The following is a 27,565-nucleotide window of genomic DNA, read 5'->3' on the forward strand; positions in this document are numbered from 1 at the left end:
ACTTTTTTTTGCCCACGTCCAGTTTTTGAGATATGAATTTTCGAACAAGTTCGAAAATTTTCGAAGATCAAAAATTTCACTTTTTTCAAAATTTTTTTTTTTTAATCGCAATAACTTCGTTTGCCCACGTTTGCCCACCCTTTAGAATTTTGAAATTTTCGAAAATTTTCAAAGATCAAAAATTTCACTTTTTTCAATTTTTTTTTTTTTAAATCGCAATAACATCGTTTGCCCACGTTTGCCCACCCTTTAGAATTTTGAAAAAATTTATACTTTAGAAAATATAAGACATTCAAGTTTACCTAGGTGTCTTTGCCCATCCTTTGAAATTAATTTTTTTCGTTTGCCCACCCTTTAATATTACATTTTAACGTTTGCCCACCCTTCAAAATTATTTTTTTTCGTTTGCCCACTCTTAAAAATAAAAAATTTCGATTGCCCACCTCTTAAAAATAAATAATTTCGTTTGCCCATCCTTTAAAATTAGTTTATTTCGTTTGCCCACCCTTCGAAATTAGTTTTTTTCGTTTGCCCACCTTTCGAAATTAGTTTTTTTCGTTTGCCCACTCTTAAAAATAAAAAATTTCGATTGCCCACCTCTTAAAACTAAAAAATTTCGTTTGCCCATCCTTTAAAATTAGTTTATTTCGTTTGCCCACCCTTTAAAATTAATTTTTTTCGTTTGCCCACCTTTCGAAATTAGTTTTTTTCGTTTGCCCACTCTTAAAAATAAAAAATTTCGTTTGCCCATCCTTTAAAATTAATTTTTTTCGTTTGCCCACCCTTCGACATTAGTTTTTTACGTTTGCCCACCCTTTAAAATTAATTTTTTTCGTTTGCCCACCTTTCGAAATTAGTTTTTTTCGTTTGCCCACTCTTAAAAATAAAAAATTTCGATTGCCCACCTCTTAAAACTAAATAATTTCGTTTGCCCATCCTTTAAAATTAGTTTATTTCGTTTGCCCACCCTTTAAAATTAATTTTTTTCGTTTGCCCACCTTTCGAAATTAGTTTTTTTCGTTTGCCCACTCTTAAAAATAAAAAATTTCGATTGCCCACCTCTTAAAACAAAATAATTTCGTTTGCCCATCCTTTAAAATTAGTTTTTTTCGTTTGCCCACCTTTCGAAATTAATTTTTTTCGTTTGCCCACCCTTCGAAATTAGTTTTTTCGTTTGCCCACTCTTAAAAATAAAAAATTTCGAATGCTCACCTCTTAAAACTAAAAAATTTCGTTTGCCCATCCTTTAAAATTAGTTTATTTCGTTTGCCCACCCTTTAAAATTAATTTTTTTCGTTTGCCCACCTTTCGAAATTAGTTTTTTTCGTTTGCCCACTCTTAAAAATAAAAAATTTCGATTGCCCACCCTAAACTCTTAAGAATAAATAAATTCGATTGCCCGCCATATAAACACGTGTATTCGCTACTTGCCTAGTTTTATGATCTGCCTATATAACACGTGCAGACGCACAGGTGTTTGTGGGTTTATATAGACCCAAAATTGGTTCCGATTGCCAATCTTGCATAATTTTCAAAAACCACTTTATGATAGGGTCTGATTTTTTACCTGTAACAAAGGGTTACATTTTTTAGGAATGGTTTTTTACATGGCAGGTCACTTGTCGGTATTTGAAAATCGCTCTCCTCCTATTAGGTATAAAAATGAAAAAGGGTTAAATTTTGTAAAAATAATTCATTTAATTTTATTTTTAAACAACGTTTGCAAAGGACTTAAGATTGTAATTTCAACAACAATTATTTGATACACTTTTAAACAAAGCTTAAGTCTTAAAAATAAACATTAATTTTTCCGGGTGTATATCAAAATGTGGAGTGTCATTTTGGTATTCAGAGCTGAGAACTTTTTCCATTGCCTGCACATATCGTTGTGCACTTCCCAAGATCCAGTGACTCTGCGGCAATATGCAATGTAATGTCCAATTTCCCCTCCCATCGCAGGAACATATTCGATGGCACCACTTAAAATATATTTCTTTTCCTTTATTAAAATTTCCTCCGGTACTTGAAGTAAAGTGGTCGTTCCTGGTGTACCGTTATGATGAATCTGATGAAAAGCATCCATTGCAAATTCTATATCAAGTATGACATGCGGTCCTGGCTCCCTTTCAAGGATCTGTTGTCCGCCGCATATTTTGCATTCTCCATCCGTTGTTGCGAAAAACTCATCAATAAAGGGGATCACTACCTTCTGGACGTCGAGGTGGCCAACTTTTTCGACATCTATAACCTCAAGCCGATGAAGGATAGATTTTTGGTTCCCGCAATCATTGTTGTTTTGTTTATGGGTCCGATGACTTGACGCACTGGGTACTCCATTCAGTGCTTTTTCAATAAAAGACCCAATATTTGCGTCGCATTTTATAATCTGGTGTTTTTCTTCAAAAAAACTTTTTAGAACCAGACCTCTGTCGCAGTATAGACTGGACGAAACTCCCTCGACGGCATACTTTTTCACCAATTCTACCGTCAAGTTGTCAGTGTAGAAATCATCCAATTGGCTTTTGTAATAAAAATTGTCTATGTACGCGGTCGACAATATTTCCACGAGAGAGTCAAACGGACAAGTATTTTTGAATTGCAATAGTTGTTTGCCAATCCAGACGGGTCCCATTGATCCACCATTATGTAAAATTTCGTCCTGTTTCCTTCGATGTGGGCGATTGTATAATAATTCCACATTGGGACATTTTTTTAGGTATTTTCCTCTTGGTCTTTCATTGGTCTGTTCAACGAAATCCATTTCCTTGTTTTCATCTTCATTGTCATTGTCTTCAGCATCATTTCCTTCCGTGGGCTTTATCGTTTTATTCTTCACCTTCCAGTTTTCTTCTTCTAAAAGGTATTCCACTTCGCTTTCTTCAAGTATTTCCTCCAGGAATCCCTTGGTTTCCTTACGGCACATTTTCTTAGGTGCGTTTTCTTTTATAAAGCTGGGAATTTTAACGGTCTTGCGTTTCATCGCGGCTCGTTCTAGCTTGCAAACAGCTTCGATGCATCGGATATGTTGCACCACGAATTTATCCGCTCTCACTGGTCGGTGGAATATGCTCATGTCCGTGTTTTTTAAATCCTTGAAATAGGCTTCCACAAGAGCCGAAGAGCCGACATCATATTTGGAACAGAACTTTTCCTTCATCACGTTTGTCCATAAAACAAAATATTTGCACAACTTAATTAATGGTGGCACTAGCTCGGGTAGGAAATACGGATTTGGGCGACAGTTGACCGAATTGCAATTTAACGCTTCTTCTTCGGCAGCGATTTTTATATTAGAGATAAAGTCCGTAACATCCTCGTCAATTTCCTCCTGGTCCTCTGGTATGTATTTGTCCTCAATGGTCTCCTTATGATCCGGGGCAGTAAATGTAGCTATTCTGGTGAGCAGATACTTTTCATTCCTGTAGCTTGAAAGAATGTCTCCTTTTTCATCTTCCCCTGAGGATTGGCTCAGTGCAACAATCAGTACTGATTTGATTAGTTCTGCAAAACTGTCCTTTGTCTCACACGTTGTTGCTAGACCAATACATCTAGTATAAAAATCCTTAAGGTTAGGCAATTTACTTTTAAAGACGTTCTTCCGGCATATCATTTTAATCAGGTGAGCTATGTCAAGTCGAATATAGCATGGTGGCAGATCCGTCCGTTCCTCCGTCAAAAGGCTGTGGAAACATTTTTTTATATACGTCGCAATCCTGCACTCATTAAAGCTTAAGCTTATTCCATTTAGCAATGCCAAGGAAAAATCAGATACAACCTCCAGTGGAAAATGCCCCGACTTTGATATAAATCTACTTAGCCAAAACTGTATGCTGGCTGTATCATGTTTAGCCGACAGCATTTGAAAAACTGGAAATATGCTGTCATCACCCTCCATTACAATTTGGTATAGAAATACATAACTAGAGTCACCGTTTGGTTTTTGAATGGGTAAAACCACGCTTCCAGTTGCGTCAATAGAAATCTTTCTAATGGTTTTTATCCTTGATGCATATGTTTTTACTTGGGTTCCTGTGCAGTATATGCAGAAAAATTCATCCAGTCCAATGTCTAGAATGCATCCAGCCAATTCACCCTCATACTTTTTAAGGTATAATGATGAAACTGGATCACGATCCTTGGTAATTCCTAGGTGTCTGTTAGTTGCCTCTTCACGAAGTTTCCGAAGTGTTACTAAGTTTGGTATGTAACTCGGTTCGGGGTCGTCATCATTCATATTGTCGGTGGCTTCCTTCCTCCACAATGCAGCTTTTTTTAAAATCAATTCGTTCCCAATTTCAAGTCGTCTGGATCCAGTGCACCGTCGTTTTTTATTATGAGGAATACCTCGTGTGTCCGGTACCGAAACTGATATCAATATACCGCATTGTTCATCGGGTTTCATAAGGCAATGTCCCTTTAATATTGATCTGCACTCATTGCAATAGCCTTCAATTCTTAGCCAAATATTATCCACTTTGTCGGAAAGTTTAGCATTTTTAAAATTAAATGCACACGGAAGAGGAACTTTTTCATATATCAACTTGGCCATAGTATCCGTCCAGTTAGGCTGCAGATAGCTTTCGGATCTTAATTCAGTTTTTTGATCCTTTTTAGGGGCAATTGATCTCCACAATTCCTGGTCCAACTCCAGGTTTAAATATAAAATAGGCAATGGTCCATTTTTTGAAGCTTCGGTGATCTGGAACTCCGGGTCATCATCAGGAAATGTGCTATTTAAAGTGTTACTATTTGCACTATTATCCAGCTGTTGAATGCCACATCGTTCTTTCACCACAGTCATCATGTCATTCCGATTGATTCTGGCATAGAAATTAAGCGTCTTCGCGCTGATCGCTCCTTTCAATTGGTTACTTATATCCATCCAAACTTTATCGCTTCTTGGCCTTAGAGTTCCAGACTCGGTATAAATATTTGCGCTGCAAAATGCATCCACTAAGGCTTGGCCATCGACATGCGGTTTGGCTGGCATCCTGACAGTAACACTTATTTTTTATGTAGGAAATAAAAAAAAACTATTTTGCACTGATTTACACGTTTTACACTGTAAATGTATAAAGGTATGCGTGGAGGGAAAACCCTGTAAAGCGAGTTATTTAAAAATAAAAGAAAAAACCGAATAATATGAAAATTTTGCAAGTCTTTAAAAAGACTGTCAACAAAATTCACAAGGACTCAAATAAATTTAACACAATGACTCAGATTTGTTAAGTTCTTGCTTAACCATAATATGAATAATATGAAAATTTTGCAAGTCTTTAAAAAGACTGTCAACAAAATTCACAAGGACTCAAATAAATTTAACACAACTCAGATTTGTTAAGTTCTCGCTTAACCACTTTCACTTTCTTTGAAAAACAACGGCTTTAACTTTTCCAGCACTGGTAAGCGTAGTTAAAATCGCGCACAACTTTTTCACACAAAAAATATTTAAATTATGACTATTAATTATTCGGATTACCAATTTTATAGCTCAAAGAAGCTGGGTTCGGAAAAATCGAATTTTTGAAATTTAAAAGCTGGAATCGTTTGCCCATTTTTTGCCCATGTTTGCCCACCAATTAGTTTTTTTTGCCCACGTCCAGTTTTTGAGATATGAATTTTCGAACAAGTTCGAAAATTTTCGAAGATCAAAAATTTCACTTTTTTCAAAATTTTTTTTTTTTAATCGCAATAACTTCGTTTGCCCACGTTTGCCCACCCTTTAGAATTTTGAAATTTTCGAAAATTTTCAAAGATCAAAAATTTCACTTTTTTCAATTTTTTTTTTTTAAATCGCAATAACATCGTTTGCCCACGTTTGCCCACCCTTTACAATTTTGAAAAAATTTATACTTTAGAAAATATAAGACATTCAAGTTTACCTAGGTGTCTTTGCCCATCCTTTGAAATTAATTTTTTTCGTTTGCCCACCCTTTAATATTACATTTTAACGTTTGCCCACCCTTACCCAACTTACAGTTATTACATACATATGTACAAATTTGGTTTTATAAGTAGAAAATCGAAAAAAAAAAACATTTTTAAGGCGTGGGAAAACGTTTTTAACTGAAAATATTTATTTTAAAGAGGTGGGCTAACGAAAAAACTAAGTTTAAACGATGGGCAAACATTATAAAAAAATTTTAAAGGGTGGGCAAACGAAATTATTTAGTTTTAAGAGGTGGGCAATCGAAATTTTTTATTTTTAAGAGTGGGCAAACGAAAAAAACTAATTTCGAAAGGTGGGCAAACGAAAAAAACTAATTTTAAAGGGTGGGCAAACGAAATAAACTAATTTTAAAGGATGGGCAAACGAAATTTTTTAGTTTTAAGAGGTGGGCATTCGAAATTTTTTATTTTTAAGAGTGGGCAAACGAAAAAAACTAATTTCGAAAGGTGGGCAAACGAAAAAAACTAATTTTGAAGGGTGGGCAAACGAAAAAAATTAATTTTAAAGGGTGGGCAAACGAAATTATTTAGTTTTAAGAGGTGGGCAATCGAAATTTTTTATTTTTAAGAGTGGGCAAACGAAAAAAACTAATTTCGAAGGGTGGGCAAACGAAAAAAACTAATTTTGAAGGGTGGGCAAACGAAAAAAATTAATTTTAAAGGGTGGGCAAACGAAATTATTTAGTTTTAAGAGGTGGGCAATCGAAATTTTTTATTTTTAAGAGTGGGCAAACGAAAAAAACTAATTTCGAAAGATGGGCAAACGAAAAAAATTAATTTTAAAGGGTGGGCAAACGAAAAAAACTAATTTCGAAGGGTGGGCAAACGAAAAAAATTAATTTTAAAGGGTGGGCAAACGAAATAAACTAATTTTAAAGGATGGGCAAACGAAATTATTTAGTTTTAAGAGGTGAGCATTCGAAATTTTTTATTTTTAAGAGTGGGCAAACGAAAAAACTAATTTCGAAGGGTGGGCAAACGAAAAAAATTAATTTCGAAAGGTGGGCAAACGAAAAAAACTAATTTTAAAGGATGGGCAAACGAAATTATTTTGTTTTAAGAGGTGGGCAATCGAAATTTTTTATTTTTAAGAGTGGGCAAACGAAAAAAACTAATTTCGAAAGATGGGCAAACGAAAAAAATTAATTTTAAAGGGTGGGCAAACGAAAAAAACTAATTTCGAAGGGTGGGCAAACGAAAAAAATTAATTTTAAAGGGTGGGCAAACGAAATAAACTAATTTTAAAGGATGGGCAAACGAAATTATTTAGTTTTAAGAGGTGGGCAATCGAAATTTTTTATTTTTAAGAGTGGGCAAACGAAAAAAACTAATTTCGAAAGGTGGGCAAACGAAAAAAATTAATTTTAAAGGGTGGGCAAACGAAATAAACTAATTTTAAAGGATGGGCAAACGAAATTTTTTAGTTTTAAGAGGTGAGCATTCGAAATTTTTTATTTTTAAGAGTGGGCAAACGAAAAAACTAATTTCGAAGGGTGGGCAAACGAAAAAAATTAATTTCGAAAGGTGGGCAAACGAAAAAAACTAATTTTAAAGGATGGGCAAACGAAATTATTTTGTTTTAAGAGGTGGGCAATCGAAATTTTTTATTTTTAAGAGTGGGCAAACGAAAAAAACTAATTTCGAAAGGTGGGCAAACGAAAAAAATTAATTTTAAAGGGTGGGCAAACGAAATAAACTAATTTTAAAGGATGGGCAAACGAAATTATTTAGTTTTAAGAGGTGGGCAATCGAAATTTTTTATTTTTAAGAGTGGGCAAACGAAAAAAACTAATTTCGAAAGGTGGGCAAACGAAAAAAATTAATTTTAAAGGGTGGGCAAACGAAATAAACTAATTTTAAAGGATGGGCAAACGAAATTATTTAGTTTTAAGAGGTGGGCAATCGAAATTTTTTATTTTTAAGAGTGGGCAAACGAAAAAAACTAATTTCGAAAGGTGGGCAAACGAAAAAAATTAATTTTAAAGGGTGGGCAAACGAAAAAAACTAATTTCGAAGGGTGGGCAAACGAAAAAAATTAATTTTAAAGGATGGGCAAACGAAATTTTTTATTTTTAAGAGTGGGCAAACGAAAAAAACTAATTTCGAAAGGTGGGCAAACGAAAAAAATTAATTTTAAAGGGTGGGCAAACGAAAAAAATTAATTTCGAAAGGTGGGCAAACGAAAAAAACTAATTTTAAAGGATGGGCAAACGAAATTATTTTGTTTTAAGAGGTGGGCAATCGAAATTTTTTATTTTTAAGAGTGGGCAAACGAAAAAAACTAATTTCGAAAGGTGGGCAAACGAAAAAAATTAATTTTGAAGGGTGGGCAAACGTTAAAATGTAATATTAAAGGGTGGGCAAACGAAAAAAATTAATTTCAAAGGATGGGCAAAGACACCTAGGTAAACTTGAATGTCTTATATTTTCTAAAGTATAAATTTTTTCAAAATTCTAAAGGGTGGGCAAACGTGGGCAAACGATGTTATTGCGATTTAAAAAAAAAAAATTGAAAAAAGTGAAATTTTTGATCTTTGAAAATTTTCGAAAATTTCAAAATTCTAAAGGGTGGGCAAACGTGGGCAAACGAAGTTATTGCGATTAAAAAAAAAAAATTTTGAAAAAAGTGAAATTTTTGATCTTCGAAAATTTTCGAACTTGTTCGAAAATTCATATCTCAAAAACTGGACGTGGGCAAAAAAAAGTAATTGGTGGGCAAACATGGGCAAAAAATGGGCAAACGATTCCAGCTTTTAAATTTCAAAAATTCGATTTTTCCGAACCCAGCTTCTTTGAGCTAAGATACATGGTTTTCCCGTTTAAACTAAGCTGTAAAATTGGCTCTTAATTGATATAGATAAGAAGGAGACATTAATATTGCCCTTTGGGCTTGTGGGCTGATTCATTAGCGGGTTTTATTATCAGCCAATATATCTTAATGTGAGTAATTGCGCTAGATAACACGAAAAGCTGATAAGTAATCCAACTCAAGTCTACGAATTTCTTTGTTAAGTATTTTAAGTGAAATTATAAGGTTTAAATCCAACTTTTGCCTAACACTGAGACACAAGAATGTCAACTTGGCAATTGTGTTAAGCATTTTACACAACTTGCCCATTCATTTAACCTGTTTTGCTAAGTTAACACCCTTTAAAAGCAGAGTTTACAATCGGTAAATCTAAATTAAACAGCTCAATTAATGCCAAGAGTACTTTGTGATGAGTGGAAAACACCAAAGCGGCGAGTTTCGAATCTGTAAACAATTTTCAAAACAGCGCATTCAGGCACCAAATGATCTCATTGGCCAGGGCAGGTGATTAAAGAAAGTACGAGACGAATAGAAAGGAATTCGTCGGAAATTGAATCATCTCTATATCTCCGAGTAGCATTCCCCATATGAACGCGGTATATCTGTTTCTGTGGCGGCACTCATCTCTCATCGCTAATGGGTAACAGCCGACAACAACATCGATGGATGGATGGATGCGAGTTGGACCCGATGACCACTTTGGATTTGCAGCCTTATTTGACCAGCAGCCGCCTCGTCCTCTATATCTATATCTATGTATAACTATCTATATATATATATATATATATATTGCAGAGTGCCGATGTCTGTGCGTATAGTTCACTGCCATATTTATGCGTTCGCAATGCAGACGTTTTTAATGTCTTTTCTACAAGAAGCCGACGAGTGGAGCAGTGGAGCCAGAAGCTTATGGCTCACACAACCAACAGCTTACATTCATCGGGACATGGAGGCCTTTCCTCTTCATTATCTGCAGCCACAAATTGCATTCAGTGCAATGCCTTGGGGATTGCTTATGCCCCTGCCACATGGTACATGGGTATATGCCACATGTATCCACCTTGGGGCTGCCGAATTTTGCATGATAAGTGCAACAACAGGAACAACAACAGCATGGACAACCGCAAACCGCAAAAACAACTGAAGTGAACAAGAAATCGAACCGAACTCCGAGTTCCGAACCCTCAAGGTGGCGAAAATTGGGAGTTCGGATTGCTGCTGATTGAATCTGCCTCGATTTAATTGGTAAGCAGTTGCAAGCAGCAATGAATGGGCTTACACAACTATGCTTTCGAAAGGGGTCAATTGAATGCTCCACTTTGTCCCCAAACTGGTGAGCATGTGTATGCAGCTACAAAGGGATAGCAATGTCTAATAATGACCCATTTGTAATTAATCAAGGTGTGTGACGCATTAATATGAATAAGCATTGGATGGCCATTAAAGCCACATTAATATTATCACAAAATCGGCTAAGTTTCGGTTGACCAGGTAAACTTGAGGTTGGCCATTGATTTTGGCTTAACATTTGGGAATTTCGGGTGTAATTTGAGCTATCTCTTTGATAAACAAACATTATATCAATTTATTGTCCAAAGATCTTACCTGATCTTGAGCGTGGGTGGCGGCTACCAGAACTCCGATGAGAATTGCGACTAGCAAGAGCGGCTCTACGGAAATCTTCTGCTTTGGCTTCATTTTCCCCGTTGGTTTCTTCTGCGGTTGCTTTTGTTGTGATTTCAGCTAATGGCTTCCAGTTTTGTTTATTGATTTAAAGATTAGAACTGGCGGCGGCACACATATACATATATGTATATATATATATTGAGCTATATATATTTCTTGCAGCTTTTCAAACTGGTTTCACTAGAAGAACGCTGTTTAAATGCACACATGAAACTATGATTATTATGATTATTTATTTTCCAGACACACACTATTCCCGATGTGTTATCAATCGAATTGCAAAACAAAAGAGATAGCGTTGGGTGGAGAGACAGGGTATTAATTAAGCATTACACACTGTAAAATTAACAACAATTTATCGTATGCGCGCGCGGCTAAAATCAAAGAAAGGAAGTAGAAGAGCGGGGGTAATAAACAAAACGTTTACGCAGAGAGAAAAACACAAAAAAAGAGGAGACAACAGCGCAACTACTGTGTGTATTGGTGTGTGTGTGGGTGTTTTAATCGAATTTGATTTTTGTAGTTTATAATTTTGAGAACATCGAATTTAAGATATTTTTCGTATAATACACTGTATTTTCCTTTTGTTTTTCTGTTTTTCCCTTTGAATCCAGAGATTTTTCAACGAAAAAAAACACGACCGCCCACCACTACAACTACACCATACGCATTCGTATTCGCTCTCCGTCTCCTCTGGCGCCCTCTCTTTCCCACTAACGCCGCTATGGCGGCTTCTTTATGTGTCTCTTTTCTCCACTGCTTCGCCTGCCTCTTCTTTTCGTATCTTTCTGCCCGTTGTTTTGCTGCGTTTATTTTCGTTGCATTTATTTTTGCTATTTTGCGCACCTTTTCCTCTCCGTATTTACAAAATTGCACTCGCGATTCTTTTCGGGGGTGTACAAATTTCTTTACACTCGAGTGCCGACCAAACAACAGACACGAAATCGCGCTTAAATCCGGACGTAACCGTGCCTTCTTCGCTCCGTAAAATTTTTTCGAATGACTCGGCCAGTGTTACCAGATGCAGAAACGACTCAAACATCCAAGTGGCGCATTGCCTAAAAAATACCAATTTGTTTGCTTAGCTGGGTGATGAATTAAATGGAATAACCAAAACGCGTACCCATTTAAAATTTATATATTTCGTAAAATTTTCGCGATTAAAAAGCTTCTTAAACATTTTTAAGTTTGTTGGTTTTATTCTTATGTTACTGTTTGTTTATATTATTTACTTTCGATATTATTATGGAATTATTGTATTTTTAATGGGCTTAAAATAATTCAATCAAATTTAATTAACATTTTTGATTTATTTAAATTCTCAAGATTTCATATTTAAGTGTTTATAGTATTTTTCTTGCGCTAAGCTGCGGTTATACTATTTTGCACTGTCCCGGTTGTTCGTCCGTTCACTGTTATTCTATAGTACTGTTAGTTCAGTTGTGGAACACAATATTTTTTTTAAAACACACATAGGCGGTTAAATTTCAAAGTCCGTATGCATATAGATTTATTTGTATTCATTGGCATTAATAGTAAATATTTAAAACATTCTTATTTGTTTAAGGACCAACAGCTTTCACCTATTAATATTTTCAAATTTAAAAAGGTGTTACGGTTTATGTTAAGTTTGTAACAGTAACAGATTTTAAGAGAAAGATAGAACGAGATAGCGAAATAAAATACTACATGAGAAAGGTGCTAATTTGACTAAATTTTGTATGTCTTTGCAACACTGTTTCCGTGGCTATTTTTAGGCAGTTTCTTACAATGTTTTTCGTCTCCGAGTTTTTGTTAATAAATTAGCGAGAAAAAAACAAAGTAAATAAGGTAATTGCAGGTGCTTAACATTGCTTATTAAAGGCGAATACGTCCTTGTTTTCCTTATCGCTTTGTTATGACTATATTCGAGGTGTGAAAAAGGTATGAATCACAAGAACGTTTTTTTCCCAACATCTTTTTGTGTTGTTTTTTCTCTTTTGCGTTTTTGTGAAAATGCAAGCAGATAAACCTTGTTGGTCCGATTTGATTTTAGGTTTCTGCGGATTTGGTGGCCATGGACTTGGTGGACATTGATCAGGTTTTGGACAATCTGGAACTGCGCATTGCCGCCGATGAGCAGCTGAGTAGAAATGCAGCAGCAGCAGCAGCTGCAGCTGCAAATTCTGGCCGTTTTCTGGGCGACGGAGCAAGTGCATCCAACAGTGGAGTTGGAGCTGGCGCAGGAGTATCGGGAGCTGCGGGAGTAACACCAACACCGGCGTCTGGAAAGTCCTTTGTGGGCGTCTCCCAGGTCTTCAACAGCCTGGATGACTATAGGGAAAATGTGAAGTCCTTGCAGGTGGATGCCCAGTTACCCAGCTACGACTGGCAAACGGAGGCAGAACACGAAGACGACATCCACAAGTTCAGCGAACAGGCGTCCAAAAATAACGGCCAGGCGATAGTATCGTCCTCTGAATCGCTGACCACCTCATCCTGTTCCACATTTTCGTCGGGTCCGTCGCCCGTGAGCAACGGCAGTCACTCAGAGGAGCTACCAACGCCCCCCGAAGACGAGAAAACGAGTGAAGTTCAGGTGGAGCCAAAGGAACAGGATCAACCGCAGGAACAGATCAATCATGAGGACCAGCATCAAGATCAGGCTGTTCCAGAGCCAATGCAATCCAAGCAAACTGTAGAGGAGTTAGCAGTGGGATTGTCATCCATCTCCATCACTGCTTCCGGCACAGAATCGCAATCCCTATTGCCGGAGGAGGTCACCGCATCGTCTGCTCTCGGACAGGTCCTCGAGGAGCTCTCGGAGGAATCGTCGCCCAGTAGAGAACCCGAAACCGAAATGACCAACGGCATAGATGTCCCATTGGCCAATTTAGTAAGTACTATTACCTTACTTTGCGTGTGTAAATTATTGACTAATAACTGTAGCGCATTAGTTTAAAAATATTAGCTTCATAAATCAATTAAGCTTAAAACTATCTTGGTTTGTAGTATAGTTTATTAATAATGGTGTTACTTTTTCAGCAAGCATCTGTTGCGGAAGTACCGGTTCCAAAAGAGAAGGAGCAGCCAGTGCAAACGGAAGAAGAGGATGTGGAGCTGCCGCAGGAGCAGCATCCCAGGCGGAGTCAACCATTGACCTTCTGCTCAACCATGGACGAGATCTCCGACACTGAGCTGGACAGCATGCTGCAAGAGATGGACGCAGATGACAACCAGGTGGGGGATCAGCGAATGCCCGAGGATGAGAAATCCGGCTCCGTCTCACCAGTGACCGAGGAGGAGTCGGTGCGGATTCTATCCGATGAGCAGGAGACAACCTCCAACGATCAGATGAACGTGGACAACTTTTCGCAGGCCTCCACTGTGGAGTTTGCTGATCTAAAACAGCCGGAGTCCACACCAGTTACCGCGATGGGAGAAGATGTAGCCTCCAGTTTCAGCAGCACGGAATCGGATTCCCTTTCGGGCAGGAAACTAGATGGCGAAGAGGAGCAGGAGGTCGATCGAGAGCATGAAGATGCCAGCCTGGCCACGGATGCCCTGGAAACCCAAGAGCAGCGCCCCCAGCGACCACAAACACTAAATTTGAATGGTTGCCAGGCAGAAAGTTCCACCCCATCTCAAGATGAAAACCCCGAAATTCAACAGGAAGCTTCGCAGCCTGCCGAAGTCAGTGAAGGAGCAGCCGGAGTAGGTGTAATACCCGGCGAGGATGACGAGGAAAGTCCCATCTACGAAGCTGTCGGCTACAGCGATCCGCATGCCAATCTGGGCAAGGTGCCACCCATATGGGTGCCGGATAACATGGCCGGGCAGTGCATGCAATGTCAGCAAAAGTTCACCATGATCAAAAGGCGTCACCACTGTCGCGCCTGCGGAAAGGTCTTGTGCTCTGTCTGCTGTTCGCAACGATTCCGTTTGGAATTCGCCACCGAACCCGAGTCGAGGGTCTGTGTGCAGTGTTATATGATTCTCTCTGAGCGGCAGGCTAATGGATTGAATTCTGAGTCAGCACCGGGTTCGGCGTTGCCGCCCACTCCCATGCGTTCGCCAAACCCAAACAATCCAATGGAATATTGTTCTACAATACCACCACACCGTCAGGTGGCCTCCTCACCGGGAGCTCCGCCACCCAGCGTTATTGTGCCGGTGGGTGTGTTGAAGAAGACCGATGGCAGCTCCTCCAACTCCTCCAGTTCGGATGGCCAAAAGGGCCAAAGAAAGCGAAAGAGTGTTATGTTCAGTGACGGCATTGCGCCTGGCAGCGAACTGGCCAGTACCATGGAGCAGCAGTGGGGCGAGTCCAAGCAGGCTCGAAGGGGACTATCCAGGAGTGGCTCGGGAGCTGGTCAGAAGCCACCAACGCCTGCGACAGAAGAGCCACCTCGCAGTATTGACACTAGCTCTACATTGGGCCTAGTGGCACAGCTATTCCGCGGTTCCATTCCACCAAGTGCAGCGGCTGCCACATTATCGGCTACCGAGTCAAGCGGTAAGGGAAATCTTCACTTTTATCGAAATCGTGTTCATGTAATCAATTTCCTTGTATCCCCCAGCTGGTCGCTCCTCATCCCAATCGCAGGCACAGACCTCGCCGCGTCGCAAAGCGGAATCATCACGGAATCGCAAACTACCGCCAAACGGAGATGCCCAAGGCTGCTATCTGCCGCCCGAGGAGAACGGCCTGCCCCCCATTTGTATAAGCAGCAAAGAGGGCGGTGAGGTGGACTACAAAGTGGTGCGCAACGATGGATCCCTTCTAGATCGATTGCAGAACGAAACGCTCAAGTTCATTATAAAGAACAACTTCTTTGTGCTGGTCAAGATTGTTAACAGTCAGTATCTGGAACTCTAAACTAATCTAAAGTTTTCTTAATTGCATTTTTCTAACCCCCAGTGAGCTGCTGTATGAATCGATGGGTGCTGAACTTCACGACATCCGGACTACATCATATGGGCAGCGATGAGTTGATCATTCTGCTGGAGATTAAGCAACCCAAGCAAGAAGAATATGTGAAGGGGGAAGTCGCAATTCCAAAAGATTTGTTCCAGCACCTGTACGAGATCTACGTGGAGGCGGAGCATGCCCGGTCTGGCACCCATGAGTTGGCTTTCACCAGTCCGCGAAATGCCAATTTTCTGGGTTCCCGGGAGCATGGAGGATTCATTTTCATTCGGCCAACGTACCAGTGCTTGCAGGGCGTTATTGTACCAGACAATCCGTATCTGGTTGGCGTGCTCATCCATAGACACGAGGTTCCCTGGGCTAAGGTCCTACCTCTGCGGTTGATCCTCCGCTTGGGTGCCCAGTATCGGTACTATCCCTGTCCATTAATCTCGGTGCGCGGCAGGGAGTCGGTGTATGGAGAAATAGCTCAAACTATCATTAACTTTCTGGTGGATTTCCGCAACTACTCGTACTCTCTACCGGCCATCCGAGGATTATATATCCACATGGAGGATAGGCAGACGACGGTGATTATTCCAAAGTACCGCCAGCAGGATGTAATTAAGGCAATCAATAATGCCAGTGATCATGTACTGGCTTTTGCTGGCAACTTCTCAAAAGTGGCCGATGGTCACTTGGTTTGCATGCAGAATATCAACGACGACCGATCCGAGATGTACTCCTACTCCACGCAGGCGATTAACATTCAGGGTCAGCCCAGGAAAATCACTGGAGCTAGCTTCTTCGTGCTAAATGAAGCCCTCAAGAGCACCAGTGGCTTGTCGGGAAAGTGCAGCATCGTGGAGGATGGCCTAATGGTACAGATTATGCCTGCCAAAATGGAGGAAGTGCGTCAGGCGTTGCGCAACCAAAACGACATCGACATCGTCTGTGGCCCCATTGACGCCACCGACGATCAGAGTGAGATTGTGAGCATTAAGTGGGTGGACAATAATCGTGACATCAACGTGGGGTAAGTTTACCTGCAAGTTTATTTACAAAGAATAAGTGTAACTAAAATTTGATTTGCAGTGTTAAGTCACCCATTGATGACCAGCCCATGGATGGCATCTCAAACATGCGCGTGCTGAAATGGGCCAGCTTTAACTATTCCAATACCAACTATGCCATCCGCCTAAGTGATATCTACATTATAAAGGTATAGTTGAATCCTTACCACTTTGGTTGACACAACTTTACTACCAACTTTACGTTACAGTGCGAGGACTGGTATGCAACAAATGGTGGAAACTGTGAGGAGATAACTCGGATTGCGGAGCAACTGGCTCGCAGTGCCTCGATGGCCCTGCTGCCACTTCTGGATCTTCTAGCAGCTGCTGGCATTAATAAGCTTGGCCTAAGAGCCACGCTCGACCAGGATAACGTATGTTTGTTCAATGCGGAAGCAGTTAAAATCACTAATAATATTATATACTACTAGGTGGGCTATGAAGCCGGAGCCCGTGGCTCCAAGCTGCCGCCGCTGTACATGAACGCGCTGGACAACCATCTGATAGCCACGTTGCATGGCGAATCCTCCGGTATTCAAGAGCCCATCATTCTCGAGCTGATCTTCTACATACTGAACGCTTGACTTTAGTCCGTCGTAGTGCAATTCTCCCGCTGGATCCGAAGACCAAACGGAAACATTCTTAACTCTAAGCTCGACGCGATCAAAGCCTACGACAACTACACGAGCCCGTGGGGCAAGAAATGAGGACATGGTGGTATTGTTGGATGGCTCAGTTAACTGTGTATATATTTAAGTAGCTCATCGATTGGTTTTTGTCTATACATTTCTATCCCTTCCTAACCTTTCACTTCAACTGTTATATTATTTCTGATTTTTATTAGTTTTGAGTTTTCACTGAAAGTAAAAGTATCTAAGAAACCTAAATATATATATTTGTATGTGATGTTCTTTAATATGCTTTACACATTTACCACTCGAGTATATATGAATAACAACTATATTAAAACTGTTGATCAAATGGCTGTTTCATTTTGTGCATATTAGAAAAAACAAAAACTTGTTAAATTATTGATAGCAATTCTTTATTCAATTTAATGTGTTTCAATTGACTTCGTCTTGAGAGTGTGTCTGATTTACAATATACGATATGAATATTATCTTTACGATGGGTCTAAAAATCGTCACCACCCGCAGCCGACACAAAATATATAACAACCTATAAATGTATATAAAAATGATGTTCATTCTCTCTCAGATTGTACATAATTTAAACTACGTCTAGTACCGGGGTTGCAGACACACAAACTAAACAATGCACTCCTCCTCTAATGTATTGATGTTTAGATGCTGATGCTGATATGTATGCTATATACAAAATGACATCGGGAAGCATTGGTTGCGCTCGATTTATTGCTCGGCTCGCGCCTCATCTGTTGTATATGGTTTAGTTTTGTGTATATATTTGGGTTTTATATAACTTAAGCACTCGTGTCCCTTCGATGTTGGCGGCAAACCAAGAACCCCCATCACTGAGCACTACAGCTCGTCGTGCTTGGGCCCGGAGAACTCGTCGTGCGAGATGAAGCCGTTCTTGTCCTTGTCCTCGTGCTGGAAGATCTCCTCCACCAGCTTGTCGTTCTCAGCCAGCATGTTCTTCAGCTCCTCGGAATCCTGACCCTCCACGGCGGTCATCTGCTTCTTCAGATACTCGCTGACCTATGGAGCAGAGATAATATCCAACATAAATTTATTGCAGATACTTCATATATTGCTCTAGTCTACAGAAAGTGTAGGGTGGTTGGTTAGTAACTTATCCCACATCCAACGGATATTTCAGTGTAGAGAGACATATAGGTAACAAAAGTGCGATCCATACATAGACGATTACCTCTTCGCGACTCAGCTGCTTGTCGGCATTATCGTCGATCTCCTTGAAGACGTTGGTGGTGGGCGGGGCGTTGCCGATGTTGATCAGCTCCACGTCGAACAGGAGTGTGGCCTTGGGCGGGATCACGTTGCCCGCACCCTGGTCACCGTAGCCCAGCTGGGGAGGGATGGTCAGCTTGCGCTTCTCACCTGGATTTCAAAGCGAACTCCAAATTAATTTACACATTTTGCCGAGCACTTCTCCAAGCACTTACCCACGCACATGTTGAGCAGACCCTGATCCCAACCCTTAATCACCTGGCCGGCGCCCAATTGGAATGTGAAGGGCTGGTCGCGGTCGAAGCTGCAAAAAAAGAGATAAAAAAACGTGGAGATACAAATTGTTAGACGCTTGTTGGCCACAAAGTTTCAAGTGCTCGCAGGTGTCGTGGGCTGGAAGCCCACAATTCATCATTTCTTTATGACTGCTCTCTTTTTTTTCATCATATTTTTCGTTGGCAGTCTATAAAAATTATTTATTTGATGGTTCCGCTAAGCGAATTTACTTTAATTTGCTAAGCGTAAAAGGAGGGAGATGAAGGCTATGGAGCTGCTCAGGTATGCATGAGAATGTCGCGCCTTGAGCTTGATGTATGATGTGGCACAGTTGCAGGCCATTTCGCGATGATTATGATATATAGAAATGGATTCACGGTAGCTTAGGGTTGCTAAAAAGGTCGGGGGCACATCGCCAATAGAGCCATAAACACGCTGTAAACTGGCGTTTATAGGCCAACATATGAGCTTACGGGCTTTAATTCAGTTTTGAATGGTGCATTTTTCAAGGGTGTTAAGAAATATGAAGGCTAAGCCACATGGATATAACTCGATAAAACTCGAGGTGTGTAGTTTATGATGATTACGAACCATATAAATTCTAAAAATGTCTAAAAAATTGTTTATTTCAAAGCTTAATTAACGATATTCAGCTGAAATAATTAGTTAAGACTGTTATATAGCCGTTTCTCCTACAAAAACCCATTGTTCGAAACATTTTAAAAGATTTTTTAAAATTTTTTGAAGAAATGTTCTTGAACTTTCTGAAGCCTCTTGAGATCTGAACTTGGCAATTGAAATGTGTCGCTTGGGCCTGCTGACTGCAGGCAAAGTTTCCTTGCTTTTTCCTTCGAAAACTCTCCTGTTGTTCATCATTATATTATTATTGCTGTTTGTTAAGAAAGTTGTTTGGCTGTTGGGTTTTTAAGAACTTGTTGGTTTTCCCCGTTTAAATGGAGCCGAGACAGATTATTGCACTCGAGGCTGGGGGAGAAAAGGAAACAAATGATTAACCAGGAGGAGTCACCCACATGGCTGGGAAAAAAAGTTGTAGGGCATGTCTGTTAAATATTTTATGTGCATCTCCTGGGCATTTTGCAAAACATTTTTACATGCGCCGGCTGTTGTTTCAAATTCCAGTTCAAGTCACAGCCATGATGGGGCAAGTGGCAAGTGGCAAGTGGAGGTGCGGCAAGTGGCATGCGGATTGCCGCTGAATAATCCACCCAACCGGGCCGCAAAAAAAAAAGAAAAAAGGCCAGAAAAACGAACATTCGCATTCAGAGCGGTTAAGTGTTACTCTGGAGCGTAACCAAAGTGTCGTCGTCGCTGTTTTTGTCGCCGCCTTTCGCTCAAGTGCAAATCTCCAGATGGAATAAAAAAGCGTAACAAATTTGTACCCCCACTTGAGATTCCGCATGTCCTGTGGGGGGTTTGGGTTTGGTTTTCCAGGGATTACGCGGCATCTAAGACACCTTGGTGGCTTGTCTTTATTTCGGTGTCGCCGTCTGTGGCTGTGAATTTTTATTGCATTATTTTCCATGAATATCTAGTACAATATGTGAAACATTTTATGGAGTCTCCCCTTCCTTTCTTTTCATATCCTTGGAGTGTTTACTCCTGAATCCTCGCTAATTTATGCGATTTGCGAAGCTTACTACAAGCTCTACATGTTTACATTTTTCTGTACAATATTGAACGGGTATCTAAAATGGGTTATTCGCTTTTTAAGATCGCATAGCTTCAATAGATTTGAGTTAAAAACTGCTTATAAACTTTAATAAGTTGTAATGATATTTTCTGTAAAATATTAAATTTCAACAATTTGCCGCCCACAACTTTAAATGGGCAAACGTTTAAAAAACAGAGCTGTCGGGTCGTAAATAAATTAATAAAATCGTTTAAACGTGTTGATTGTTTCAGTCAGCGCAATTGACCACCCCCCTTCCCCCTCCTCGACGGACTTCCGTGTCCTTCGTCCTGTTTGTCCCCCTGAAGCAATCAAATATTTATGAATTACCGGGCAAGACAAACAAAAGGTCAGCTGAGATCAGACCTGAATTCACTCGCAGGTGGGCAAACAAGTTGCAGTTGCAATTGCAGTTGTTGTGCAATTGGCAAATATCAAATGGAATTTCATGGATATTTTGCAAGCGATTCGCAGGTTTTTCCAGCTCGTCTCCAATGGGGCTTAGATTGTGGTCTAAAGTGGGAAGTATTGGGGGGCCCCATGAGTTGGCGGCTGCTTCCTTTTACATTTTGGCTTTATGGCCAGCGCATTATCATAAAGTCAAGCAAAAAATGTAAACTCATTCATCCACTCGCTAAATATTTAATAAGTTTCGATTTCATTCTTCCACTGGCTGTGCCGTGTGCTTTTTTTTTCCATTTTTTTTAACCCAATCCCAATTCGAATCCGAGTTGGTATCTGTATCTGTATCTGTATCTGCGAATTGCGAGCCAAGTCCCAACGCATCGCATAATTTAAAATGCAGCTGAATGGGCGCCCAAACATCCGTTTGCCATTCTACGTGATTCCGCACCACGGGTGGCGGCATTTTGGGGGGTGGGGATTTTGGGGTGGCATATGGTGGCCACCCGAAATCATACCACGTCACTCCGCCGACTTCAGACACATTCAATCCAATCAAATTGAATCCTTTTGGGCGGATCTCTTGATGACCTCGTTTTATGTGTCCGGCCAAGAAAAGTTATAAAATCAAATATGCAACCGCAATTCCTTTGCCCTTCGCTTTTGGATACCTCCCCATTGGGGCGACAACTTGCGATTAACGTGCACCAGAGAACAAGGACTCCGGCAGGACCAGCGGCCCAGGATTTGCTCTCGGCGGGAATGGTCAACGTGCGAACAATTCACACAAAAAGTCTAAAGTTTGAACAAGTTTGCAGCTCAGCACTGAGAGAAAACAAATGGGTTTATGGTGTTTAAAGTACTATAACTTTAAAGGTTGCTTAACCAAACAGGAAAATGAAATACTTAAAATATATTTAGCAAGTTTATAGATCTGACTTTTTGCTTATATAAGTCTACGTATCCTTTTCTTTCAGTGTCGGCACAAGTACCTCAAAGGACACCCAAATTTATGCCCCAAGCTGGCGGCATCACGTTCCATCGCCCTTAACACACAACCCCGAAAAAAGCTGCTGTAAATTGTGGAAAATAAGAATTGCAACCGTTGAAGCTCATTAATTATTTAAACTACAGAGGTGGTCAAAAGTATTTACACAACGAGCTTTTTTTTCAATTGTCAACTAATTGAAAAAAAAGCTCGTTGTGTAAATACTTTTGACCACCTCTGTATCTACAAATGTGTCTGACGCGCGAGCCGAGTAAAATATACATTCGAGGCAAGAGTTGCCATAAAAGTCAGACGGCTGTTGCAGTTGCAGAAACAGCCGCACTTGATTGCATCCACATGGTAATGAGCTTTAGATTTACTGGAGTCTGCGTCTCAGTCTGCAACGCCACAAGTTTGCTCCAAGTGTTTTGCCACCAATGGTGTCAAGGTTTCTATGGTCACTCGAGCAGAGCTTAAGGTCTCCTCCCACTCGCACTCCCACTCCAGCTCCCACTTCCACCTCCACTCCCATTTTCCACTCCATGGCCAGCAGCACCCCATTCAAGGTTGTCCAGAGTGTAAGCTAAAACTTTCACTTTGATGCATTTCGGCTTGCTGCTGCTAGTTTTTTTTTGTTTCTTTACGCACTCTGCTTTTGGACATTAAATTGCACTTGCTGCAAAGGAGTTGACACAAAGGGGGAAAATTGGGATGTGGATGGGTAGGAAAAAGCCAAAAAAAAGATGGGGGACTTTGCACTTGGAACATACAAATCATGGCAGCCAGAAAGCGACAACATCGCAAGTTATGGCCCGATGCTTCAGGTAACTGACTGGTGCTCCTCTTTATTCCCGCCCCTTGGCTACTCCAACGTTGCGTTGTCAAAAATTTTTGTGAAACATGTTTTCGAGGATGCCAACAAAAGAGGCACTGCTCTTTTCATATTCAAACTACGGCTTGCACTGAAAGAAAATCTCGATGGACAGCAAAAGGTATTAATAAATCAATTAAAACATTTCCATTGTAGCATCGGACATTGCCTTTTGTGGTTTTTATCATTGGGCTGCCTCAACTTTCACCCATACGATATTTGGCCCATTAACATGTTCATCAAAGGTGTCGCATAAAGGTGTGAATTGACCCCAAACACCATATATGGGTACTTTCAAATGCCCTTATACTTTATAAGAAACCAACAAATTTGCTTATGAAGAGCTCTAACTTAAAGCTCCTAAATTTTCTCAGCGAAACTTTAAGCGAAAACACCGCCAAGTTTGCTGCTGCAACTCAAGTAACAAATTAATTTGCCCGGAAAAGTGACACAGCACGTGAAAATCTTGAGATGGGGGACATATACTAGTGTACATATATCATAGCAGGTGAAAGGGAGTAGTGTAGTCATGTTACGCGTCAGGCTGATTAGAATATAGCGACGAAAGGCTGCATAATTTATGCGGCCAAAAGAAGGTCTGCGGGTCAAAAGTGGAGCTCAACTTGTTGCCACAAAAACAGGAGGCGCCGCGAAAGTCTAATGAAGATGTGGAGTGCGGGCCAAAGTCATTGACAAACTGTGGCTGCACGTGACCCGGGTATGGCTATGACAGGTAGGTAGACATGATGGACTCCTCCGCCAGTTGGATCCTTTGCCAAAGACACAATGGAGATAAAAGGCGGCAGGCACGTGACAGGACTCCAGCTCTGGTCCTGGTTCTCATTATTGAATTAGTTACGAGTATAAAATGGAAAGGGTGGGGCAGTTGGGAGATATTTGTAATTGTCCGAAATAAAGTAGAGTTTCTTTTATGGCCGGCCAACCAAGTAAGTTGTAATCCATTTTAATAACAATTAAGCACGTATACTCGCATATTCGTTTTCCGTTTCCCCATGCTTGTGTGCTTAGGACAGTTGCCATTTTGATTGGCATTTCAATAAGAAATTCCATCGACAAACCCGTCAAAAGCAGAAAAAATCTGCGTACTTATCTCTCTCAAGGAGCATCGCATCTTCGTTTTAAGCCCATTTTTTCAGGTGCTCTGCCGGCAAAAGCTTAATTATAGCCAAGTGAAGCTGGCTTTCAGCCAGCTAATTTCCGCTGCAAGGAGTAGACTGTTTGGCCCAAAAGCCGAAAATGGCAGAAGGAGCTGTGTTCGCAGCTTGAGGCTGAAAAGCAAGAAGTGGCTGAAAAGGATTTTTCGCACAAGGCGAACAGAAGATGGCGAATGAGGAGGACGCCTGTCGACATCCTTGACTGCACTTGACTGGCACAAAGTGCCCTGTTTGTTAGCCAAGTTCGAGGGCATTTAAGCCGCAGCGCAACAGGTGGCAGGGCAGAGACGGGGACGCACTCTGATTGAGTTAGTTAGTTGGCCAGCTCACCCACTCCCTGCCTCACAGAATCCTTGCCACGCCAAATTTAACAGCAATTGCGAAACTTTTAAGCCCAGAAAGAGACGAGTGCAACTTCCGCATAATTTGCAACCAAAATTTGTCTACCAAAACTCAAGGTAACTGGTTGGACCAGTGAAAGGACACAACATGCCCAATGAGATGGATGGCAAGATGAAATGTTTTCCATTTTAGCATATGACAAAACGGGTTAAGCGGGGTCAATTTGAAAGACTTGGGCTCAGTCAGACGTTTATAAAATCGTTTCCCCTGCGAGAAACACAATTTTCTGGTCGTAAAATTAAATCAAAATTTGATAACTAAAAGAGAGTGATGGAGTAATGTCCTCACACTCAACGTATATTTTATTTATATGCAATCAACGGACAATATATCAGCTTAGTTAATCTAGTTTAGGTCGCTTATCGACAGCTGATATTTATAAAACACTGATAATGAGTTTTACCGCTTGCCAAACGGTTGCTGAAAGTTTTTTTTTATTTGGCTGGTGGTAAACAACCCACTTTGGGGTGTTAATTAGCCGCACATGTGAAATAATTTGGTTATCCTTTGAATTTAATTGGTATTTTGTATGGATACTGGCAACTCAAGTTTCGCTGTGGCTTTAATTTACAGGATTTATTACAAGAAAGTCAGAGGTTGAAAATATGAGAAAGAATTTTTGAGATAAGAAAATAAGTAGCTACAGTGGGTTTCGCATATATAAACGCCTTATCATTTTCTTTAATTGAAACTACTGCTTAAGAACTAACTATGGTTAACTATTTTTAAATAGTTTTTAAGAACCTTATTTGTACCGGAAAACAATTTCTTTGCTTAATGAAGCCAAAAATTGAGGGCCACGTCACAATAAACGCCCATAACCCACAGAAAATGAAACAAAAAAGGGAAAATGAGTTTGGGTTGCAGGAAGAAGGGGGCATTCAGGCATGGAAAATGCACCAGCAGCACAAGCAAAAAACAACAACAACAACAACAGCGCCAGCGACAATGCAACAATGAGATCGCTTATCAGTTGGCGTCTAATTTACGGCAATGAGCCGCCGCGACGACAGACTGACTATGCAGCACCAGCAGCTTTAATCCCATACGAAAAACACATGTATCTGCGAGTATGTTAATCTGCATCTCCAATGGATGCGTGTGTGCGGAGATTACGGACAGCATTGGCTTTAAAAATATTTCATCCTGAACTCTGACATTCTGCCAAAGTTTTTGGGGCAATGTGAAATAATAACTTCAGTTCATTGATAACAATATGTGTCTATTTCAGTTTTGTTCACTTTAAGATCACTCACCTCGAGTCGAACTTCTTGCCATCGGCCTGCAGGGTTCCAGTGTAGTGCATGGTGAGGGAATCGCCGTTCTTGGACTTTTGGTCGCACACCTCCGGCGTGCTGATCACCTCCACTTTCAGATCCTCAGCCCGGACCAGGCTGTTGCTGATGGCCACCAGCAGAAGGCACGAGAAAACGAGAATGGATTTCGACATGGCTGCAAGATAAATGGGCAAACTTGATTACCACAAAACGCAAGAGACTTTCAAAAAAGGGGAACGTGTTTATGCACTCGACTACAAGGAGTATAATAAACCTTATACAGTGCTTAAGATGTATTTATCCTTGAAATGAATTGAGTTGGAACTACAAACTATAAGATCCACTAACTCGAAACTAAACCAAAGCACCAATGTCTTGCTCGGATTGATGTTCATCACTTTTATACACCCAGATTCATCTGCTCTCCATCATCTTCGCTTTAATCGCGTATTAGCGTTGCACAAGCGTTAAATGATGAATTTAAGCCAATTACCCGGAAAGGTGTAACAGTTGTTTGCTCAACAGTGTAAAGTTGGAATTGAAATCGTATGGATGGCAAGGGGTATTCGCTGCGATTGCGAATGGGATGCGTGAACAGCAAAAATTAGTCATTATGCAAATGTGCAATTCATTTTCGAGTGGGGAGCCGAATTCGACCAACCAGCTTTGACCATCTCGACCAGCTGGAGGGGATTATGCAAGCCAAAACCCAAAGCCAAGCGAAATTATTGCGCGTACGCGGTGGCGTATGCGTAATGACCATCGTGTTCATTTCCAATGGGATGTTGGTGGGTGTTTCTGGTTAAATGAAAGTTTTGAAAGCGCCTAGGTCACCCAAATATAAAAAAAGAAGCGAAAAAAATTCAAATAGCCGTAAATAAAAACTAATAAGGCAAACAAAAAATAAAATATGGTGGGTCTTTTTATATAGTCGGAAAACTTTCACTAATGGAAAGGCAATGGTCAAGCCTCAATTACGTGAAATCGGCATTAACATCTCTTGATCTTCCCCTTCAACTGCTCTCTTTCGCTTCTGCTTCCTCTTCTTTATACAGTGAAATCTCAGAGACATGAACACACACAAGCCACACTTTTTTGCTTAAGCTTGAAAATGATTAATTACTCTAATGAGCTCATATGCATATCATGCACAATGAGGCATACAATTGTTATAGTTAAGACCAGAAAATCCACGGATTTAAGTACTAGAAATACTTCAAATACTATAAATAGATAAGACGAGCTAATAATCCTAAAATCACATTTTCAAATAAATTTCAAAACTTTTTTTTTCAGAAGCCGCTTCACTGTACTGAGCGTCCACTTTTTGGCCTTAAAACCTGTTGGGCGATCCAGCTTCTTCGTTTACACACGTATCTTTTTGTTTCAGCTTTTTTGTGTGTCTTTTATGAAAGGTTCAGTGAACTGGCCGGTACGAAGTTTACCGTAAGCGATCCAATTTACAGACCGGCGCTAAATGTTTCGGAAAATCTTGTCCTAAGCGACACGTCAGGAGTTTTCCTCTTTTTTCGAATCAGAAATGCTAATTGCTGACCCGAGCCGATCTTAGCAACTAAAGCAAATGCTGGCAAGTGACCGGCGATAATTTTATTTTTATTTTCATGGACTTGGAGCGATAAGCTCTCTTTCTCCTCCTCCAACGTTCAGTTTTCTTGTGGCGTATGTGTGTGTATATATTTGTGTATACATGTGTGATGGCGTGGACTGAATATGAATGGAAGAGACACGACAGACATGGCAAAGTACACGCTTTCTTTCGATTTCTCGATTTTCATTTCTTAATGAGCACATTTCCAAGATGTTTACGCTAAGCCAAGCACACGATTTACGATCTGATATCTGTAATATACCTTTGGTCTTCCACAGGCGGATATCACTCGATTCCGGCGAAGGGGGCGGGGGCGGATGCGGCGGGCGAACAACAGAAAACACGCGAGCAAACGGCGGAGGAGAAGTGCAAACACGTCCGATTCGATCGAAGTGCGGGCGAGAAATGCTGGAACCGAAGCCGCCGACGTTGTTTTACTACCCGCCACTCCTACACTCAGAAACATTTTTGTGGCACTTTGCAAGTTAAAACAGATTATTGTGTAGGTTAGTTTAAAATCTTATTTATTTTTTTTTTGGATTCCTTGAAGTTTTATATAAAATTATAGTTTAGCTTGTATT

The 27,565-nt window shown here is 40.3% G+C and overlaps 3 protein-coding genes across 9 annotated transcripts in view; 1 reads left to right on the forward strand and 2 right to left on the reverse strand.

Moving 5' to 3' along the window:
• LOC117136752 (syndecan) overlaps window positions 1–11,452 on the reverse strand; it is a 96,610-nt gene extending 85,158 nt beyond the window's left edge. For 2 of the 5 annotated variants that reach the window (XM_033297788.1, XM_033297786.1), the window contains exons 1-2: window positions 11,291–11,451; window positions 10,364–10,635 (exon numbers count right to left, since the gene is read on the reverse strand). In XM_033297788.1, coding sequence (XP_033153679.1) covers window positions 10,364–10,456 — 93 coding nt within the window. In that variant the 5' untranslated portion in view covers window positions 10,457–10,635; window positions 11,291–11,451. Of the gene's footprint in view, window positions 1–10,363; window positions 10,658–11,290 lie in introns of all 5 variants that reach the window. The other 3 variants (XM_033297784.1, XM_033297785.1, XM_033297787.1) reach the window with 3 other exon arrangements.
• A 748-nt stretch (window positions 11,453–12,200) lies between these two features.
• On the forward strand, window positions 12,201–17,315 carry LOC117138679 (zinc finger FYVE domain-containing protein 9). 2 transcript variants are annotated; one of them, XM_033300932.1, is made up of 8 exons: window positions 12,201–12,367; window positions 12,480–13,319; window positions 13,469–14,939; window positions 15,004–15,282; window positions 15,345–16,368; window positions 16,428–16,554; window positions 16,615–16,779; window positions 16,837–17,315. In XM_033300932.1, the coding sequence occupies exons 2-8, from the start codon at window positions 12,501–12,503 to the stop codon at window positions 16,987–16,989; spliced, it is 4,038 nt and encodes a 1,345-aa protein (XP_033156823.1). In that variant the 5' UTR covers window positions 12,201–12,367; window positions 12,480–12,500; the 3' UTR covers window positions 16,990–17,315. The 2 variants fall into 2 exon arrangements, with proteins under 2 accessions (XP_033156823.1, XP_033156824.1); XM_033300933.1 differs by having other exon boundaries at window positions 12,207–12,274.
• A 278-nt stretch (window positions 17,316–17,593) lies between these two features.
• LOC117138680 (FK506-binding protein 2) lies at window positions 17,594–27,385 on the reverse strand. Of its 2 annotated transcripts, none has more exons than XM_033300935.1 (5): window positions 27,247–27,385; window positions 25,355–25,550; window positions 18,510–18,598; window positions 18,257–18,444; window positions 17,594–18,084 (listed from the first exon to the last, which is right to left on the reverse strand). In XM_033300935.1, exons 2-5 carry the CDS (start codon window positions 25,546–25,548, stop codon window positions 17,905–17,907), a joined length of 651 nt encoding a protein of 216 aa, XP_033156826.1. In that variant the 5' UTR covers window positions 25,549–25,550; window positions 27,247–27,385; the 3' UTR covers window positions 17,594–17,904. The 2 variants fall into 2 exon arrangements, with proteins under 2 accessions (XP_033156826.1, XP_033156825.1); XM_033300934.1 differs by having other exon boundaries at window positions 18,245–18,444.
• Window positions 27,386–27,565: the final 180 nt, after the last annotated feature.

This window comes from Drosophila mauritiana, chromosome 2R (assembly GCF_004382145.1).
Source record: "Drosophila mauritiana strain mau12 chromosome 2R, ASM438214v1, whole genome shotgun sequence".
NCBI lineage: Eukaryota > Metazoa > Arthropoda > Insecta > Diptera > Drosophilidae > Drosophila > Drosophila mauritiana.